The 19,995-nt window shown below is 43.4% G+C and overlaps 1 protein-coding gene across 4 annotated transcripts in view; it reads right to left on the reverse strand.

Moving 5' to 3' along the window:
* LOC308099275 (uncharacterized protein) overlaps positions 1-19,995 on the reverse strand; it is a 41,427-nt gene that overhangs the window by 8,261 nt on the left and 13,171 nt on the right. For all 4 annotated transcript variants that reach the window (XM_080447970.1, XM_080447972.1, XM_080447969.1 and 1 more), the window contains 17 exons: positions 19,422-19,547; positions 18,406-18,629; positions 17,594-17,797; positions 17,257-17,355; positions 16,381-16,415; positions 15,768-15,811; positions 15,462-15,496; positions 14,285-14,404; positions 12,968-13,099; positions 8,299-8,340; positions 7,921-8,061; positions 6,081-6,245; positions 4,933-5,380; positions 4,006-4,328; positions 3,218-3,537; positions 2,181-2,370; positions 62-352 (listed from right to left, as the gene is read on the reverse strand). In XM_080447970.1, the coding sequence (XP_080304096.1) occupies positions 62-352; positions 2,181-2,370; positions 3,218-3,537; positions 4,006-4,328; positions 4,933-5,380; positions 6,081-6,245; positions 7,921-8,061; positions 8,299-8,340; positions 12,968-13,099; positions 14,285-14,404; positions 15,462-15,496; positions 15,768-15,811; positions 16,381-16,415; positions 17,257-17,355; positions 17,594-17,797; positions 18,406-18,629; positions 19,422-19,547 (2,939 nt within the window). The remainder of the gene's footprint in view (positions 1-61; positions 353-2,180; positions 2,371-3,217; positions 3,538-4,005; positions 4,329-4,932; positions 5,381-6,080; positions 6,246-7,920; positions 8,062-8,298; positions 8,341-12,967; positions 13,100-14,284; positions 14,405-15,461; positions 15,497-15,767; positions 15,812-16,380; positions 16,416-17,256; positions 17,356-17,593; positions 17,798-18,405; positions 18,630-19,421; positions 19,548-19,995) is intronic.

A 19,995-nucleotide genomic window follows, 5' to 3' on the forward strand; every position in this document is an offset into this window, starting at 1 on the left:
ATGATGTCAAATAGTCACTTTCGGGCGATTGTGTAAATAATAATGATGACAAGCCTCCTACCGTCGCTGTGGTCTCCATGGGAACGGAGGAGGCGGCGTCTCCCTTCGCTGTGGTTACCATGGTAACGTCAGCAGGAGGAGCAGGAGAAGTGGGGAGGTCGGTGGTGTCTCCCACCTCGTCTACCTCCTGCGTGGTATCGGTGGTCTCCATAGTAACGGCAGTGGGGGGAGGGGGGGTAGTGGGAGGAGGAGGAGGGGGGGACCCGGGGAGGTCGGTGACGTACCCGACCTCGTCCACCGTCACGAACCCCGCCATGTCGAACGGGTAGTCTGCCGTCTGGTCCTCAGCCACCTGAGGATGAGGACGAAAAAGATTAACCCATTAAGACCGGGAGAAGCATCTGTGTCATTTTTAGATTTGAGCCAAAAAAGCATTATTTTACACTTTGGCTATTCAAAAATAGCAGATATACAAGCTCATAACGCGGCACCGAGTGCCGCGCTATGAGCTTGTAGATCTGCTATTTCTGAAAAATCATGAAAATGTGTGCAAATCTTTGAACATCTATTCTTTTAAAGCGAACATTTTTAATTGAAATCTTTGCTTCTGGGGGGTCCCTGAAACAAAATATTTTTAGATGGGGGTCCGTGGCCAAATGCATATGATTTTGGGGGTCCTTGACATGAAAAAGTTTGAGAACCACTGACATGGAAACAATAAAAAAAAAAGGATTTAGAAGACATTTTGTAGAATCGGCCTCAGGTCTTACAGGTCAGAGTGAGTTAGTTTTTTTTTATTTCTCCGGACCCCCATCTCAAAATGTTTTGTCTCAGGGACAAAGATTTGAGTTACAAATGTTTGCTTTAAAATATATATATATATATATATATATATATATATACACATTCAAAGATTTGCACCAAATACATATCTAAATCCTAACAGTATGTTGCTATATCAGTGGTGCTCCACCTTTTTCCATGTCAAGGACCCCCACATTTATATGTAATTGGCCGCGGACCCCCCCCATCTCAAAATATGTTGTTCCAGGGACCCCCCCAAAAGCACAGATTGGAGTTCAAAATGTTTGCTTTAAAAAATATATACATATTCCAAGATTTTGCACAAATTGTGAAGATTTTTCAAAAATAGCAGATCTACAAGCTCATATCGCGGCACTCTGTGCCGTGCTATGAGCTTGTAGATCTGCTATTTTTTTTAAACCGGTGCTGAGGATGGGGATGAAATGGATTAAAACAAGTGACGGGTCGCATTCAAGAGTGACAAAAGTGAGTTAAGCTTATATTATTTCTCCATGTCTTTACAAGAAAGTACAAACGCTTTGGCTATCCAGACCAGGTGTGACACAGAGCAAGACCCGATAGCGCACCAGGAGTCAGAGAGCGCGGTGGGAACAAAACGTTTATCTATCTATGAAATAGATTAAAACAGAGCAACTTGCAATAGTGTAGTACATAAGATGTTAATCAGACTAATCGATTTAGCCAATTATAAAAGTCTGTTCAATATTTTTTGGGGAGCAATTTAATGATATATTCGATTAACCTTCATGAGCAAGGTTAAGTTGGTTATTGGTTCTACTTCTAAATGTCGGTTTCGGATATATTTTGGGTTCATTTCTCTGGACTAAGCTGAGGTATTGATATATTTTGGGTTCATTTCTATGGACTAAGCTGAGGTATGGATATATTTTGGGTTCATTTCTCTGGACTAAGCTGAGGTATGGATATATTTTGGGTTCATTTCTCTGGACTAAGCTGAGGTATTGATATATTTTGGGTTCATTTCTCTGGACTAAGCTGAGGTATGATATATTTTGGGTTCCTTGCTCCCAGCTCTAAGCTGAGGTATGGATATATTTTGGGTTCCTTGCTCCCAGCTCTAAGCTGAGGTATGATATATTTTGGGTTCCTTGCTCCCCAGCTCTAAGCTGAGGTATGATATATTTTGGGTTCCTTGCTCCCAGCTCTAAGCTGAGGTATGATATATTTTGGGTTCCTTGCTCCCAACTCTAAGCTGAGGTATGATATATTTTGGGTTCCTTAACCTGGACTAAGCTAAGGTATGATATATTTTGGGTTCCTTGCTCCCAGCCCTAAGCTGAGGTATGGACATATTTGGGGTTCATTGCCCTAAACTGAGGTAAGGGGGAACTGACCTTTTTGACCTCACTGGGCGGCCTGTCCGGTCCGTCTCTCCTGGAGCTGCGTCTGTTGCCCTCTGACCTCGACCCGGAGGAAGAACCTTCCTGGTGGTTCCTCCTCCTGTCCCTCCTCTCTGCCTCCCTCCTCTCCGATTCCTTCCTCTCCGACTCCTTCCTCTCCTTATCCCATCTCTCCCGTCTCTCCCTGCAGGGGTTTGAAAGATTTGGAAAAAATCATTTTAGTTTACTGAAATGTTTTAATAAAAAACAAATAAAAAAATACTGAAGCTATTTAGAACTGAACTAAAATCATAAAGAAAGGCCCCGTTTAGACGACGACGGTCTCTACTAGTGCCGTTGCGTTCTCACTTTTTATTTTGGGTTTAAACGGAGACACAACAGTGATTGAAAACGCTGCAGTGTGCATGCCAGGTGGCTAGGTGGCGGTGACGTGTCTACTTCCTATCACAGCTGTTTGTTTGGTTGCCATGTCCGCTTATTATAAGCGACTTTGGTCTTGTTTCTAAAGTGTTGTTGCTTATTTTAGCTTGTTTCCTAATGTTGTTTAACCAGTGGTTCTTAAACACCTTCATGTCAAATTATGTATTAGTCCACAAAGCCCCCTTCTGAAAATATTTTGTGCCAGGGACCCCCATACAAGATTTGAGTTGTTAAAATGTTTTAAAAAATGTTCCAAAATTTATTTTCTCAAGATAGTTTTTTCTTTTTATGAAAATATGAAAATAGCATATCTACAAGCTCACAACGCGTCACAACACGTCGCATCGCAACGCGTTGTGAGCTTGTACATTTTCAAATAGCCGCATGCTGGTCGCTTCTTTGGACTTGGACTTTTCATATACCTGGTTGCTTATTTCTATCGCAGAATCTGGCACACATTTCCAAAATATGTTAATCGCTAATTCTTCTGACTTTCTGAATCTCAACCCTGACAATACCCCTAAAGATAACACTAAACCCTATACAAACTAAACTCCTACTTTTTTTTTGTTTAAGTGAAAAACGAAAAGAAAACAAATATATATAGTAACCTTGTCTCTCGGTCCTTCTTGGTTCTCTCTCTCCTCTCCCGCTCCCGGAGCTCTCTCTTGGCGTCGCTTTCTTTCTTCTTCTGGCTCGCTTCCTCCTCTTCCTCTTCCTGCGTTTTCACCCGTTTCACCGCCGCTTCCTTCTTCTTCTCCTCCTCCGCTTTCACGGCGCTGTCGCCTCCCTGTGCGCCGGAGGAGGAGGTCTCCTCTGCTGCTCCTGACGCTCCTTCGCCGCTGGGGGGCGAAGTTGTGGCGACGGCGGGTCGGCTGGCCGTGCTGGTTCGGCATTCCACGAGCAGCGCGTCCACCATGTCTGATGTAACCTAAAGCAACAGGACAGGACAACATTAGCTTTCAGAATCAGGATTTTATTTGGTGTAAAACAGTGGGTGAAATTAGTTTTTGTGCAAGCTAAGGTGCGTTAAGTACCTGAGGTAAGACATAACATGCGTTGTGCTTTTTCCTGAGATTAAAATGCATTAGAGATGCAACCGTTTGGGAAATTAGCACTGATTCATAAACAATATGTAAAATGATTTATGTTATTATTTATTTATTTTAAGCGATATATATATATATATATATATATATATATATATATATATATATATATATATATATATATATACACACACACACACACACACACACACACACACAGTGTATATATACACACATACACACATTTTCGAGATTTTTCTAAAATAGGAGATCTACAAGCTCATAGCGTGGCACTCGGTGCCGCGCTATGAGCTTGTATATCTGCTATTTTTGAATAGCCAAATGCATACCTTAGGAATCTCCACGTCGTCAGGCTTGCTGGACGAGACGTCTCCATCAACAGAGCTGGATGCCGCCTGGGTCTCCTTTGGTCCGGAGTTGGTCTTGTCCGATCGCTCTCCCTTGTCCGATCGCTCTCCCTTGTCCGATCGCTCTCCTGAAGCCTCCTTCTCACTGGGTTTGCTCTCTTCGGGTTCTTTGGCGATCGCCGCTTCGGTTTCACCGGCCGCCTTAGCGTCCGCCTCGGTGTTGCAGACCTGCGTGGGAACGCCGGTAGGAAGCTGCTCTCCAACCTTCACATCCTCCGGGTGTTTGCTCGGTTCTTTCCCAGCAGCTACACCATGTGTCAACAGTCAGGATGACATTTTAGTCGATGGTTAATTGTTAGGCATGTAACGATTTATCGTAAATCGATTAAAATTGATTCAAACTGATGACAATTTAAATCGATTTAATAAAACAATGTATCGGGATGCAAAAACCAGATGATGCGTAAAAGAAAACAGAAGAAAATACAGGATCTTTGTAAGAGACTTGATTAAAAAAAATAGTTTTCAGACATTTGCTACTGTATTGAAAAGAGGATAAGAGAAAACAAAGTATTGTAAAAAAAAAAAAAAAAAAAATGAAGAAGAAAATACTGGATTTGTGTAAGAGAAATATATTTATTATCAAATATTTATTCAAAAATGACAAAAATGTATGTTGCTATATACTGTACATAGCAACAACAACCCCAAAAGGGGTTCCCAGATTGAAAAGTACCACTGATATTACAGCAACATAGGTTTATATAAAAGAAAAACTGATTTTGAAGACATTAGTAGAATCCCCCAGAAGCAAAGATTTGAGTTAAAACAAAGATTATATTCAAAGATTTGCAAAAAATAGCAGATCTACAAGCTCTTAAATAAATGCACTCAGCGACAGGTCCTTACCGGCGGTTTGGTCCTTCTTGCCGCTGCTCTCTGCGTCGACGTTGTCTCTCGACTTCCCCTCCTCCTCCTTCAGCTCCTTGGCGTCGAATAAACTATTGAGTTTTGCTCTTCTCGCCACGGCTTCTTCGTGCGGTTTCCCGCTCACGTGTTGCGATATAAAACGGGCGGAGTCATCGACGACGCCGTCGTGGCGCCACTCACACAGCTCACAGCGCAGAAGGACGCGCTTGCCGCAGTCGCTACGGACCTCCTTGATGAATTCTGTCTTATTATCGCCACCCTCTGCGTTTCCGTTGTCCACGATGAGGGCAACGTCTTTTTGTTTTTGTTTTTGCGTCCCTCCCCCGGGGACGACCGTCGTGTGGTTCTCTGGAGGCGCCGCCGTGTCCTCCTGGTGTGCGGTGGTGGTGGCCGCCGGGTGGCTGTCCGTATCGTTGGCGGGTGACTCCTGGGGGACAGATAGAATAAAAAGGACAAGCTCAGTGTTGCCATGTCTGCTTATTATCAGCGACTTTGGGCTTGTTTTTTCTGTTAAGTTGCGGGTTGCGTTTTTTTTGACTTGTTTTTAAAGTGTAGTTGCTTATTTGGTACTTATTATGTTTGTACCAATTTGTGTACTACAAGCTCACAACGCGTTGCGAGTACATCTGTTATTTTCATTCAAATAGCCGACGTATTTAGGTTTGAAGTGATCATGTGGCCTATAGTCGCTTCTTGTGGGCTTGTTTTCATCGACCGGGGGGGGGCAATAGCCAAAGATATCTGAAAATGGTGCAGATGCGTTCCCGGTCTTGAAGGAGTAGTTCACCCAAAAGATTACGTATTTTCTATTGATTAGTCATCCCATGGAGACTTGAATTCATGGATATTTTTTTATTTTTCTCACATTCCTAAGCCAACAATCTGAGCGGTTCCGGTAGGAGACACAAAGGAGACTCTTTGAGTCTCCTACCGGAACCGCTGCTGGTCATCAAATTACTGTCTTAGGAATGAGACAAAAACAAAAAAATATCCATGAATTCAAGTCTCCACAAGGTGACTAATCAATAGATAAAAAGTCATTTTGGAGGTGAACAATCCCTTTAATATGTTAATAAGCAGAACATACATGTTCAGGTTGCTGCTTATGTTAGGGTAGCAACCGGTACCTTGGGTGTGTCCAGGTAGGTGGTGATGACCTTGCCCTGGGTGCTGGGCTTGGGGTCCGCCTTACGGCTGAAGGACAGGGGACAGCTCTGGATGATGCAGGGTCGCATATGGAAGCGCTTAGTGACGGACAGAGCCAGGGTGGCCGTGGCCATCTCACAGATCATCTGACATGAGGCGGAAAGAATGAGGGCAGATACATGAACAGATACAAGGGTGCATGAACAAATGTCTGACGATCATATGCAGTGTGAGTGTTTGTGGTCTATCCTTTTGACAGATACTGAATGCATGGATTAAAGCAGAAATGAAATCTCACGACTTATTTATTTCTTTGTCTGTTGTTTCATTAACAATTAGCACACTTTGTAGAATTATGATGTTTTGGTAGCCATACAGCCAAACAGTTGGAAGAAATTGCAGATTGATGCTTAAGTCGGCCATACCAGCACTGACAACAACAAACTAGACGCGTCGCAATTCAGGGCAATTGCAGAGTGTGGTTGCGCCGACGCGAGTCGCGGGTCGCTGCCGCCGGGACTCGAGGAATACGCTGGGAGAAATACCGTCGGAGGCTGCGCCAATTACATTGTCACGCAACTCCTGAGATCACTTGCGTTTCATTTTGAGAGGATTGATCCCCCCAACATAAGGTTTTTGCATCAAACGGTTACATTTTGAGCATTTGTGGCGCCCCCTATGGATCAAAGTGGAAATGCTTTTGGGGATTTGTTGAGTAAACCACCCTTGACATGTGATTCAAATTTGGGATTGACTGGACGTTTCGTTCGTGATTTGTGGCCTTTTTTGTAAAACGGGCCCCTTCCGCTAACTTTGGAAGCCATTTACGGACGAACGGTATGGACTATCAAAATTCTGTTTCGGTCCAGATTATCGCATGGGTCCCGAGATCATGTGTACCGATTTTTGTGAAATTTGACCAAAATATGTGGGAGGAGGAGCTAAAAGTGTGTTTTGAAGAAAATTCAAAATGGCGGAAAATCTATCATGACGCAAATGGGCGTGGCCTATATAGGGAGATGCGATTTTTATTCTAGGACCTACGGTTCAAGAGTTATAGGCCAAAACGTAAAGGGGGCTGTTATAGCGCCACCATGTGGCCGCATGATATAATTTTTATTTTAATAATTTCTCACTAAATTATGAACCTCCCCTCCAAGTCTCCAAAAGAATACTTGAATTTGAGTTTTTTCACTTTTCCATCAAAGTGGATGGGGACATTTAATGCACTAATAAATCAATATCAATTAAACTATGTAACCAATCTCTTAGCAAAGTACAAGCGCACGATTCCCGGTGAGGCCGGTCATTTTGACATATGGCACTAAATTGGGAAAAATTAACTGTGGGAGGAGTAGCAGCCTGAAATAAAGTTTATCTAGAATAAAGAAGAATAAAGTCAGTAGAGTACTATAGTCTGGTTGCCCATTCGGGCAACCACACTAAAAAGGAAAGGACAGTCATTTTGTATTTTAAAACAAAATGCCAGAGGGTTAACCTTTGCTTTTATGAAAAATCTGAGATCATTAGGATTTTATGGAAGATTGAACATGCATTCTATTGCTAGTTTGACCACTTCAAATAGTCTCCATCTTAAAAAGACGAATAAGCGAAAACAGACCGTCTACAAGCTTACAACGCGTCACGCTGCAACATGTTGTACGCTTGTAGAAGGCCTGTTTTCGGAGCATGGCACGCTTCCATAGAAGACATGCTGACCTCTGTGGAATCCAAATGACTTGAAATCAGTCATGGCGACGGAGAACGTTAATGCGTGTGTGTGTGTGTGTGTGTGTGTGTGTGCGATGTGTTGAGTCTCACCATGTTGTGGTTGAGGACCAGGCTGTTGTGCACCGTTCCGAAGCGCTGCACCAGTTTCTGGACCTCGGGCGGGCCGGTGGGCGTGTTCGGAACGTTGCCGATCACCAGCAGGCTGCTCCAGCCTACGGTCGCTAGCGCCCCCTAAAGGGCAGAGGGGGAGAAGAACACCATTCCATCACTAATTAAGCCTATGTAGTCAACCAAGTTCAAGTTCACCAATTATATCAGTGGAATCTGGACACCACTTAAGCCCTTACATACTACGTCATACAACAGATCTACACAGCAGGCAAGGAGGACTACTGTGGAAAATAACGCTTTTGACTTCATCTGTGCCCATAATACATGGAAAAGGCATGGAAAAGGCTGAATACTTACTAATGGGTCTTGCGATACCTTCAGAAGATTGTACAGCGCCACCTGCAGGGACAGTTAAGCATTCTTTTCAGGACAACAGGAGTAATCTTAGGCAGAAAACTGCATGGGGTTTAAGTTATGTCCAAAAAAAAACTAAAAACGTTATGCAATGTGTGTATATGTCACAGTACGATTGGGGAACCAGGACGATTGAAGACAGAGCGCTTGTTTTTAGGCGCGGGGCTTCGGCGCGAGGCGGTGCTTTTCGAGAGGCGGGGCTTTGATTACGACGACAACAACAACATAGGAACCAGGAAGCTACACCAGGGGAACGCTGAGGAGCGCTGAAAATAAAATGGATAATATGAGAGAAATATTCTATGACAGGTTGGATAATGAAGCGGTTGGCCAAACTAAGCAGAGTAACGCTGTCTTTTTAACTCGCGAGACGGAGAAAGACATTATCGCTACGCTCGAGAGACCGCAGAAAACATGCCCGAAGGACTATAGGTTGGGGAAAAAATACCATTTAATTGACTTTGGCGGCACAAAGAAGATAGCCAGGCACGGTGCGGACACTGTACTAATACACGAAGCCCACATCAGCCCACATCAGAACTGGACACAGTGGTCGTGACATTCTGTACAAAGAGCTGCGTCGGTCATTCTACAATGTCACGTGAGGAGTGTCGGTGTTTATTTGCGATTGTGTGAGGCATGTCAACTAAAACAAAAAAAAGTTAAAAAGTGGTCAAGCCTATCATTTCCAACTACATGAACTCGCGCTGTCAGGTAATAGACATGCAGAGCAATGCTGACCGGGAGTATCGTTTCATCATGGTCTATCAGGATCATCTGACCAAGTTTGTCTGTCTCCGACCTCTGAAAACAAAGCGAGCAGAAGAGGTGGCCGACCATTTACTTCACATCTTTAGTGACAAAGGAGCGCCACTAATTCTTCAAAGTGATAACGGCCGTGAGTTCGCTAACAAACTGGTTGAAAGGGTTGTCAGTATGTGGCCAGAATGTAAACTTGTACATGGCAAGCCCCGTCACTCTCAAAGCCAGGGCTCTGTAGAGCGTGCAAACCGTGATCTCGAGGACATTCTCGCAATGTGGCAACGGGACAACCACACGTCTAAGTGGGCTGACGGGCTGTGGTTTGTCCAGTACGCCAAGAACAGATGCTTTCACTCTGGAATAGGAAGGAGTCCATATGAGGTTTGTTGATGTTTCATCTTCTGCTATTCTTTTTCAGAATGTTGCCATTGTAGTTCTATGTTTTATCTAATAAAGTTTTCAATCAATCAAGGCCATGTATGGGAGGCCCATTGCAGTGGGACTAGAGGGGCTACCAAAGGAGGTCACTTCTAACATCACCACAGAGGAGGAACTTATCTCAGTTTTTGCTGATGGGGAAGAAGAAAATAAAGACCCCTGCTTGTGTGTGTCCTGTCAGCAAACGACCTCTGGTGGACATAAGTGCGCCATCTGTGGCCAGGTCAGTGTAACATGTCTTTAATGTCCATGAGGTGCATTATATTCATGATTGTGCAGAACATTTTACATTTCAAAGACGCCTGATTATGGAACCCACATGAGTTCTAGGACAGAACAGTCTCCCATTGTGTCTTGATTGGCTCCCTGGCAGGCATAGCTTTACTGAGGTTAGGTTTAGGGTTAGGCTTAGGCATAGTTTTACTGAGGTTAGGGTTGAAAGAAAGTCTTTTTGGGATCTTGCTATTTTTTTATTTTAATGCCCTTATCATTTCACATTCTGTTTAACTAAATCTTTGCCCTAAGTTCTTTTTAGCTGTTTTACCTTTCCTAGAGTTTTTTTTAGGATTCCCAATTAGGGTTAACCATTTTACTTTTATGTTTTAGGCATGTTTACAAACTATAAAATAAAATTGCCAGTGAACTTTGTGAGACATGTTCACTGGGGGCTGTGCATGGCAGGTACGTCCAACCACCCTGAGTCCCACCTTAATTGGGCCGCATACCAAAAATCATCCATAGTCTCATTATAAGAATGTACAGGACTAGGACTCAATAAATAATTAAGAATTTAAAGTATAGTTTTGGACCAGACCGCGACGGAGGGGCGCAGTCTCAAGCGAACTTGAGCCACGAGAGGCACCACCGAGCGCGCTAAGGCGCGCGAGTTGCCGTGCCGAACATTGCGAAGTTCGCTTTGAGCCTACTCAGCCCCGTCCGAATTATGTAATTATTACTGTAATTTTATTCTGTAGGTATGTCATGCGATTCAGCCCTTCAGTACTGCCAGGGGTGATGAGGAGGAAGGCTATGGGGCAGCTGTTGTGTGCTGTCACTGCCACACAGCTGAAAAACAGAAGGAGCACCGCACAGCAGCCAAGAGGAGGCAGGAGAAGCAAGCCGAGAGGATGTTGGAGATGTCGGCCAAGCGCTTTAAAGCGGCTGAGCTTGGGCAGTCTGTCAGGGTCTCAGTTCCTGATGTGGACCGGGCAAAAAATGACCCACGCAACGTGTTGGCTGTTGTGCTCAACATGTCTGAAGATGGGTTCTACAGATTGGGCACAAAAAGTGGGGTCCTTAAACAACTATATGCACGCAACCAATTTGACCCGTGTTTAGAGTCCTTTATAAGCATTGCAGATGTGCCCACAGATAAAGAAGTGTCTTTGCGTCAGGCAGCCACTGCCCAGTCAGAGGGTAATGGACAAGGTTTCCAGAAGCGTAACTGCAGGCAAACCAATTGTTGCACCACTAACAGATGCAAATGCAAAGCAAAGGGCCTGCTGTGCAATAGCAAATGCCATGAAGCAACCTCCTGCTCCAATAAGTAGGTTATGACATAGCGTAGCATCACTGAACATGTAGGCCTACCTGTATTAATGAATATTTATTTTGGACTGTTTGCACTTGTTTTGCACAATGATTTTGCTTTATTTATTTAGTTGATGAGTTATTTAATTTAAAGGATGAATTATTACATTTATGCAATTGTTTACAGCATGGATGACTTTTATTTATTTAGTTGATGAATTATTTGATTTAATGTATGAATTTGGTGGTATTCCAATAAATGAGCAGCATGGATCTGGTGTTGCTGTACTTTACTTACTTTAATGGAGTAATTCTTTGAATGCTCATTAATGAGCTATTGCAAAAATCTTATTATATGTTATATATGTTGTGATTGATGAATTAATTTGTGTGGGGGAAATAATTAATAACATTAAAACGAAATGAAGACCGGGGAATTTAATTTAATTCATGTGTGGGGAAAACATTTGACGGCGTCACCGGCTCGCCAGCTCTAGAGCAATATAATGGAGACAGTATGACACTAGAGTCGACTCCCCATAGTCGTATAATATAACTCCCATGGTAAGCATATGCAGTCCGGAAGTCCGCTACTCTCTCCATTATAGTGCTGTAGCCAGCTCCCAGTTTACATTAGCTGCTAGCTTTGAATAATAGCTAGCGATTTTCATTCATGTGTGAGTGTGTGTGGGGAACATTATTGCTACGGGACTACTTCTCGGCCGGCGGGGACTCGATCGATCGCCGAGAAGACCTCCTTCTTTCCTCAGCGTTTCCTAGTTAAGTCACGATAGGAACAGAATAGTAAATATTGTTTCCGGGGAGGCTGCTTGTTGTCGCACTAGCTTCCGGAGGGAGGGTGCGCACGAGCGCGTGTGTGCACACATGTGCGTGCGTGCGTGCACGTTTGAGCATGCGTGTGTGCGCGGGCGTGTGCATGCGCGCGCGCGCAAGTGTGTGCGCGCGCGCATCACTGTGTGTGTGTGCGTGTGTGTGTGTGTGTGTCAGGGAGAAAGTAAAACAAAAGCCAGAACACAATAAAAGTATCTTAACAGTCCTGCTTTCAATAAACCAAATTGAAAGCATGAGCGCGTGCGCATGTGCGCGCGTGCACGCTTGAGCATGCATGTGTGCGCAGTTGCGTGCGTGCGCGTTTGTGTGCATGCACGCACGCACGCATGCACACAAACGCGCACGCACACACACACACACACACACACACACACACACAAACACCACACACACACACACACACACACACCCTCCCTCTAGTCTGGCTTGCATTGCCCTCTAGCATTGGTTTTACAGAATTGCATGAAAACAAGCGCTCCTTCTTCAATCGTCCTGGTTCTCCAATCATACTGTAACATATACACACGTGTGAAACACAAAAAGACAAAAAACGAGATTAGGGCAGTGGTTCTCAAGCTGTGGCCCAGGGGGGTCCACAAGTGATTTTGGTGGGGTCCCCATATGACAGTGAAGTGACAATTTAAGGACTTTTAAGACCTTTTTAATACTTTAAAAAAAAAAGGGAAAAAAAGAAAAGACCATTGGTGCATAAAAAGTAATCAACAAACTGCAACATTGGCCTGACAATTATAATAAGAGGCAAAACAACATTAAAATAGCAGATCTACAAGCTCACAACGATGAGCTTGTAGATCTGCTATTTTCACAATATTTATTTCTGGAGTCACACTAAATGTAATGCCTCAACTCCAACAATTCCAAGTGCTTGTCAGGGTGGGGGTGTCCCGAGTTCAATATGATTTTTTGGGGGGTCCCCAGTTTGGGGAGTCGCGGCCTGAAAAGGTTGAGAAGCACTGTATTAGGCGAGTGGAGACAGAGAGAGGATGACAGATTGGAGTAAGAAGTGTACCGGTGTGTTGCGACTGACGGCCTGTTTAAAGTTGGTCAGGGTCAACGGAGAGTCGTTGATCTTGGCCGGGATGAAGCTGTGGACCTTCACCATCTCCTCTGCCGTCTCTGCATCTGGCATCAACAGCAGCGCCTGACCCACAAAACATACTACCTTTCAACTTCCACGGTGTCCCAACATTCTCACTTTTTAAACCACATGAACCCAAGCGTCCCTATTCTGGTCATGTCTTAACTCATACATGGGCAACTGGCGGCCCGGGGGCGACATGCGGTCCCCACCTTCACTTAATGCGGCCCGCAGGTTAATATCAGAATACTGATATATTATTTCAGCTGTTACAATTGCAAACATGACCTGCTTTAATTATTATCTATATTAGTAGTAGCTTAGTGACTAGTATTACAATTATGTTGTCTTTTTTATGTCCAATGTATGTGTATTTAAGTTCATAAAGTTAACATAAGTATAAGTAAATGCATTTGAAATTAAATTAAATTAAATTTTACTTTTCAGGTTTACAATTCAAAAATAGCAAATATAGCAGATCTACAAGCTCAAAATGTGTCGCAGTTTGAGCTTGTAGATTGGCTATTTTTGCTACTTTTGTGTGACATAGAATGGCCCGACAGTATACGCAATGTGAACCTCTGGAGTGAGTGTGGAAATATAGTGGCCCTCTCCATCATCAAAGTTGCATCACCCCTGTCTTAACTGCCATTGACTGAAAAACAAATTAAATTGTTTCTTTCTCATTTTAAATTATGTGAAAGACGGTGCACAATTAGAGACATTTCTTTTAACACATTGAGTGCCAAAACCGTATATATACTTTTTTTCAAAAAGTGACGTGGAGTGCCAAAAAGGTATATATGTTTTTTTTTTATCTTTTTGTTTTTTTCGTTTCTTTCCACGCGGGAGGGGCTAGAGCAGCTCTGGAATCACCCTAGGCGATTCTGAGAAGGAAGGGCCAGATGGATCACCGTGTCAAAAACTTGGCTCCCCATCCGCTTCCGTTCTATTTCCTTCTCAAAAACCCCTATAACTCCGAAACTTTTTACGCTGGGGAAAAAAACTCATTTTGTATCTGCGATCGCTCCGCCATTGTTACTCGCGTGAGAGATGTTATCGTTCCAGCCGTTAGCTGTATTCTGTTATTATAACATTCTGGCAACCAATGTGTTTAATGCAAATTGTGTATTTTCAAGTCAAATCTTTCACCCATACTTTTGAAAATTAAAACATAATTCGTGTTAATTTCATTTAATGTGCTTTTCCATTTGTATTGTGATGACAGGTTTTCCTGACCACACCCACCTTCCCTAGCTGTGTGGCCACGATGAGGTCAGTGGGCGCTCCATATGGCTGGGCCAGTTTGATGACATCACTCTCAGTCCAGCCGGTCTCAGGAAGTCCAGTGATCAACACCGTGCCGTTCTGAAACAAAACAAGATACACATTAACTGATTCACTGCCAATCACGTAGATCTACGCGAACCTATTTAAAGCCGCCACGTGCCAATCGCGTAGATCTACGTGAAGTAATTTTTTTTTTTCCCAATTTGACCAAGGAGATATGATTTTTCGAAGATCTAGACTCCTATCCACTTCCTTGTTAACCTGAAATTTAAAAATTCTGTATCTCGGCTCCTGAGTACCGGTACTTTTTTATTTTCAATGAAAAACTCTGGCACTGGCTAAAAAAATATGAAAATACCTCTGGCAGTTAACACATTAACTGCCAAGACCGTAGTCCTACGGGCCGTTAAATCCAACTGTTAAGCGCCGAGACCGTAGCCCTACGGGCTGCGGTCTTTTCGCGCATGCGCGGTCCGGGTGCACTTTCGGAATTTTTTTGATCCACTTCCGTTTCCGGTTTGATGACAGGAAATAGAATTATTTGGGATCCGGTTTTGACGCTCACGCCCGCTCCCATTCTACAGACGAAACTGAAACTCAATTCTCTTCCTGTAGTTTTTTCTCCTCGCATTTCACTGTTTAACGTAATCCGCTCTAACTCAAACATGGATGCCCCGTTTGACACGTGGTTTTCACTGGGAGATACAGGGAGATCGCGCGGATGTAAACAGACCGTGTAGCGCTCAATCTTAAGGATTTTAACAAGATCTATGGCGACATGAAAAAAACAAAAAAACAACAAAAACACCTTGGCACTGGTGAGTACATTATGAGATTAGCCCTTGGCAGTGGATGTGTTAATGGGTTAAAGCAGCACTATGCATCTGTACCATACCAGATTGGACACAGCGCTATGCATCTGTACCATACAGATTGGACACAGTGCTATGCATCTGTACCATACAGATTGGACAAAGTAGCATTTTAATCACATAAAAAGTTGCAACTTGATACAAAACGATACAACTTGAAGTCCTATTTTTTACTTTGTCACACAACAGTGTGTACATCACAACGTATCCCATCGCGTTGTGAGCATAAGAGTAATGGCAAATCATAAATTAGACATACATACCTCTTCTGTGCTCTTGGCAAGTTTGGGCCCATTTCCTGTATGGGGGAAAACAAACAATCAGAACTGGAGACAGAATGAGGATGACTGGCTTAACCCATTAAAACCGGGAACACATCTGTGTAACCATTTAAACCATTATTTTATACTTTGGCTATTCAAAAATAGCAGATATACAAGCTCATAGCGCGGCACCGAGCGCCAATTAATTTTCAGTGGAAACACTCTGAACTGGTTCAAAATTAGGCGGGGAAAAAAGAATGGAACCTGGTTCAATCCCAGTAGGAAAGCTCAGACAGAAATAATTACCTGAATCCTCACCATCTGCGGTAGACTTCTCCGGGGTAGATTTCCTGTGAAGACACAAACACAAGTAGTATTTTTACCTCTGATGTGTATGTGTTAGAGACAAGGGTCTTCCAACGTTTTTCAGCCCAAGGACCCCCTAGCTGAGAGAGAGATGAAGCAGGGACCCCCCAACTACATTGCATACAATTGTGTTGCAGATGAAACGTGTTCATAGATTTCATAGATAGCTTCATTGACTGTCATCAGTGTAAATTCATGTTTTTTGTTCATTTCAGACATTTAACCACATAAACCTTCAATACTTAGTACTTGATTTGCTCCTCCCCCTTACACCAAACCTCTTTGCCAAAAGTAGCAGATCTACAAGCGCACAACGCCTCGCAGCGAGATTGTAGATCTGCTATCTAGTACTCAGAATAGAGATGGTGGTTAATGTAAAAAAATAAAAATAATAATCCTATCACGAAAATTGGCCGGACCCTCTGGAGTAACTCTGAGGACCCCCCTAGGGATCCCGGACCCCCTGTTGAAGACCCCTGTGTTAGAGACGGGGGTCAGTGAGAGGGTAGGTACGTAGGCCTTGAAGAGAAGGGAGAGAAAACATCTAACGTACCCTTTGCTGAAGGTTGATTTGTCTGCCTCTGGTTTCTGAAAGAAAGGAGACAACGCCATGAATAAAATGCTTTAACAACAAGACTATGCATAAACTATATGTAACTATCACATGAAGCAGGGTTCTTCCAACGTTTTTTCAGGCCATGGACCCCTTAGCTGAGAAAGAGATGAAGCAGGGACCCCCCCCCCCACTACATATTGTATAATATTGCCATAATGTTGCCAATTAAACCTTTTCATAGATTTCATAGATGGCTTCACAGGGGGGTCTTCACAGAGAGACCAACTGAGAAGCAACTGGCGTAATCAAACGGTGTGCATTGGCACTGCCCTCACCATTCAATTAGATTACAAATTCACCAGGTAATAATTTGATTCGATTCGATGATGCATTGTGATGCATCCCACTTTTCTGTATTACTGCACAACATGGCAACTTTTTCATCATTCAATACAAGCAGTCAGATATACTGAACAACATATAAATCTGGCTGCTGCTCTGTGCAATTTAGCCTGAATTTTCATTTGGTTTCACTCCATTATTCAGTCTGAAAGCCCTCTCAGTGCAGCCGATTTCTGAGGTGGGGGCGTGGCCAAAATTGGACTCTTTGGCGATTGGTTCATACTGGATTATCCCGATCCCGATTCGTCGTACAGATTTTCAACCGAGAAACCCCCGCCTTCGACACAGTCACCAGACCCTGAATGCGAGGCAAGCGATTCAGGGGGTGGAGCCAGGCTATGTGCAATTAGCAATATGATCAAAATAAATAAATTATAATAATAATGATTTTTGACAATTGTGAATCGATTCATAATCGTCCATGTCCGCATCACGATTAATCTATGAATTTGACACCAATAACATACATACCTTGGCTAAGGTGGCAGTAATGGTCTGGTCTCTAATGGACAGGCTGGTAGAACGGGCCAGAGCCTGAGCATCTTCTGCCCATGTCATGCACACTGACGCCTAGCAACACAACACAATCACATCCCGTTATTGGACTGGTACGTTCATCAAGGGATTTGAACAATGTTGTCAAATTTAACCCATTCAATCTGGGAACGCATCTGTGTAATTTTTTAGATTTCTATTAAAAAAATAGCAGATATACAAGCTCATAACGCGGCACTGGGTGCCACGCTATGAGCTTGTATATCTGCAAAAAAAAAATCTTGAAAATCTAAAAAAAGCAGGGAGCACCCACCGTCTGTGCGATGTTCTTCTCCCCGTCGGCCTGGCTGCCGGACAACGAGGACAACAGAACCACGTTGTTGATCTTGCCGAAGCCTCCCACCAGGTCCTTGACCTGGTCCTCCGTGGCGGCGGGGTGGATGCCCGTCAGGTAGACCAGACGGGACTCCACAGTGGTCACTTTCATTTTCTTCTTGGCCGGTGGACCTTTGGCAGGCTGCAAAACACACAAGACTTTTAGATCGTTGAAAGAAGTACTAATTGTAGTTAATTAACCCATTAACCCCTTTAAGACCGGGAACGCATATGTATGTCATTTTAAGATTTCTTTAGCTATTCAAAAATAGCAAAGAAAGTTCATAGCATCTGCTATTTTAGAAGAATCGTGAACATTAAGTGCAAATCTTTGACTATATATATTTTTAACTCTGTTACAACTTCTGTGGGGTCCCTGGAACCACATATTTTGAGATGGGGGTCCACGGCCAAATACATTACATTTTTTTGAGCGCCACTGATATCATAGCAACATAACAATTTTTTCTTTTAACTGTTAGGATTTAGAAGACATTTGTAGAATCCCCCAGAAGCAAAGATTTGAGTTAAAAATGTTCGCTTTAAAGATATATATATATATATATATATATATATCCACACCCACGACAAAAAATAGCAGATCTACACGCTATGAGCTTGTAGATCTGCAATTTTTTTATAGCCAAAGAAATCTTAAAATGATGACACAGATGCGTTCCTGGATTGAATGGGTTAATAAATCAAATTGTATAATGTAGCATTTAAACAAAAACAAACAAAAAGACCCACCGTGTATAAAGGCTTGGAGCTCGCTGGCTTCGTTATCTTGGTCCCAGGCTTGGCTGCCGTCGTCGTCGTCACAGGGGACTTGCTTGACGACGGTAGTTTGCGTTTCGCCGAGTCGCCGCGTTTCGCCGAGTTGTCGTTTGTGGCCGAGTCGTCGCGCCGCGCGGAGCCGTCGCGTCTGGCAGAGTCATCGCGGGGACGCTTTAAGGCGTCGCGGGAAGAACTTCCTGTAGTGGTAGATTGAGGGCAGGAGAGGGAAAAAGGAAGGAATTAACACAGTGCCTGCCAAGGACGTATATTTACGTCCTTTAACTAAGTGGTTTTCAACCTTTTTCATGACAAGGACCCCCCTAAATTGATATACATTTGGCCACGGACCCCCCATCTAAAAATGTTGTGCGCCAGGGATCCCCAGAAGAGAAGATTTGTGTTAAAAAATGCAAAATTCTACAAAATTCTTCTAACACTTTCAAGATTTTACGAAAATGTAAAAAAATAGCAGATCTACAAGCTCGCAGTGCGGCACGAATATTCACAGGTTTCTGGACTGTCCACAGCCCTCCTATGAGACACAGACCGAGTAGGAAAAAAAGTACCATTTTGAGTGAGGACCAATTATGTGAAGATAGGTTGAAAATGGGTGAAGTCGTCCTTTAACTCCACAGTAAGTTGAGTTACTGTGGAACAGGTCCATTGCTTTATAGTGAACAATACACAAACAATAACATGTGTAGCATTAAATTACTTTTAAATCCGAATTTTTCAAGTCCCTCAATATTTGAATACAATTTGCCAGGACAGTAGAATGCTAAAAAGAGCTAAAGATTGGCTTACCGAACACCCCCCTTCTGTGACACACGCGAAAGCTTGCCTCCTCTAAAATGGCGGCCCAGATACGAACGCCTCAGAGCCGAAGGAGGCGTCTACCTTTATATGTCTATGTGTATAATACCATCAAATGAACAGAGTGTAGGGAGGAAGTGAAAGGAGAGAGGAGGAGGAGAAGAAGACATGCTGACCTGGTGATTGGCTGGCTCTCCTCTCCGGCCGATGACCGCCGGAGGAGGAGGAGCCTCCTCTGTGAGAGTGGGAGGGGCTGTGGACGCCGCCGGGCCGCGGCTCCATGCGACGCACATGCTCCTCTGCTACACCATGAACACAAGGAAACAATACTCAAACCTTTAACCCATTAAGACCGGGGAAAGCATCTGTGTCATTTGAAAGTTTAGCTATATACTATATAGCATTGATTTTGACAAATTTAGCAAATTTAGATTTAGTTTTAGACAGTCTTTTGAATTAAATTCTATTTAGCTTTGGTCATATTAGTCATCTGAAATGTTTTACTGTTTTAGTCGACTAAATACCAAGTCGACTAAATCTACAGTCCTACTAATATGTATTTTGGAGGTGCCGTGATGGCGTCGTAATGGCTGATTTTACACTTGGTTGCATGCTGAAAATAGACGATCTACAAGGGCTTGTAGATCTGCTATTTTCAGAGCACAACACCCGAGCGCAAGCAGATTTGTCTTTTAGTCAGTGAAAATCTGTGAAAAAAGGTAGTCGACGAACATTTTTCGTCATAGTTTT

This window comes from Gymnoscopelus braueri (genome assembly GCF_963280865.1).
Source record: "Gymnoscopelus braueri genome assembly, chromosome: 2".
Lineage (NCBI taxonomy): Eukaryota > Metazoa > Chordata > Actinopteri > Myctophiformes > Myctophidae > Gymnoscopelus > Gymnoscopelus braueri.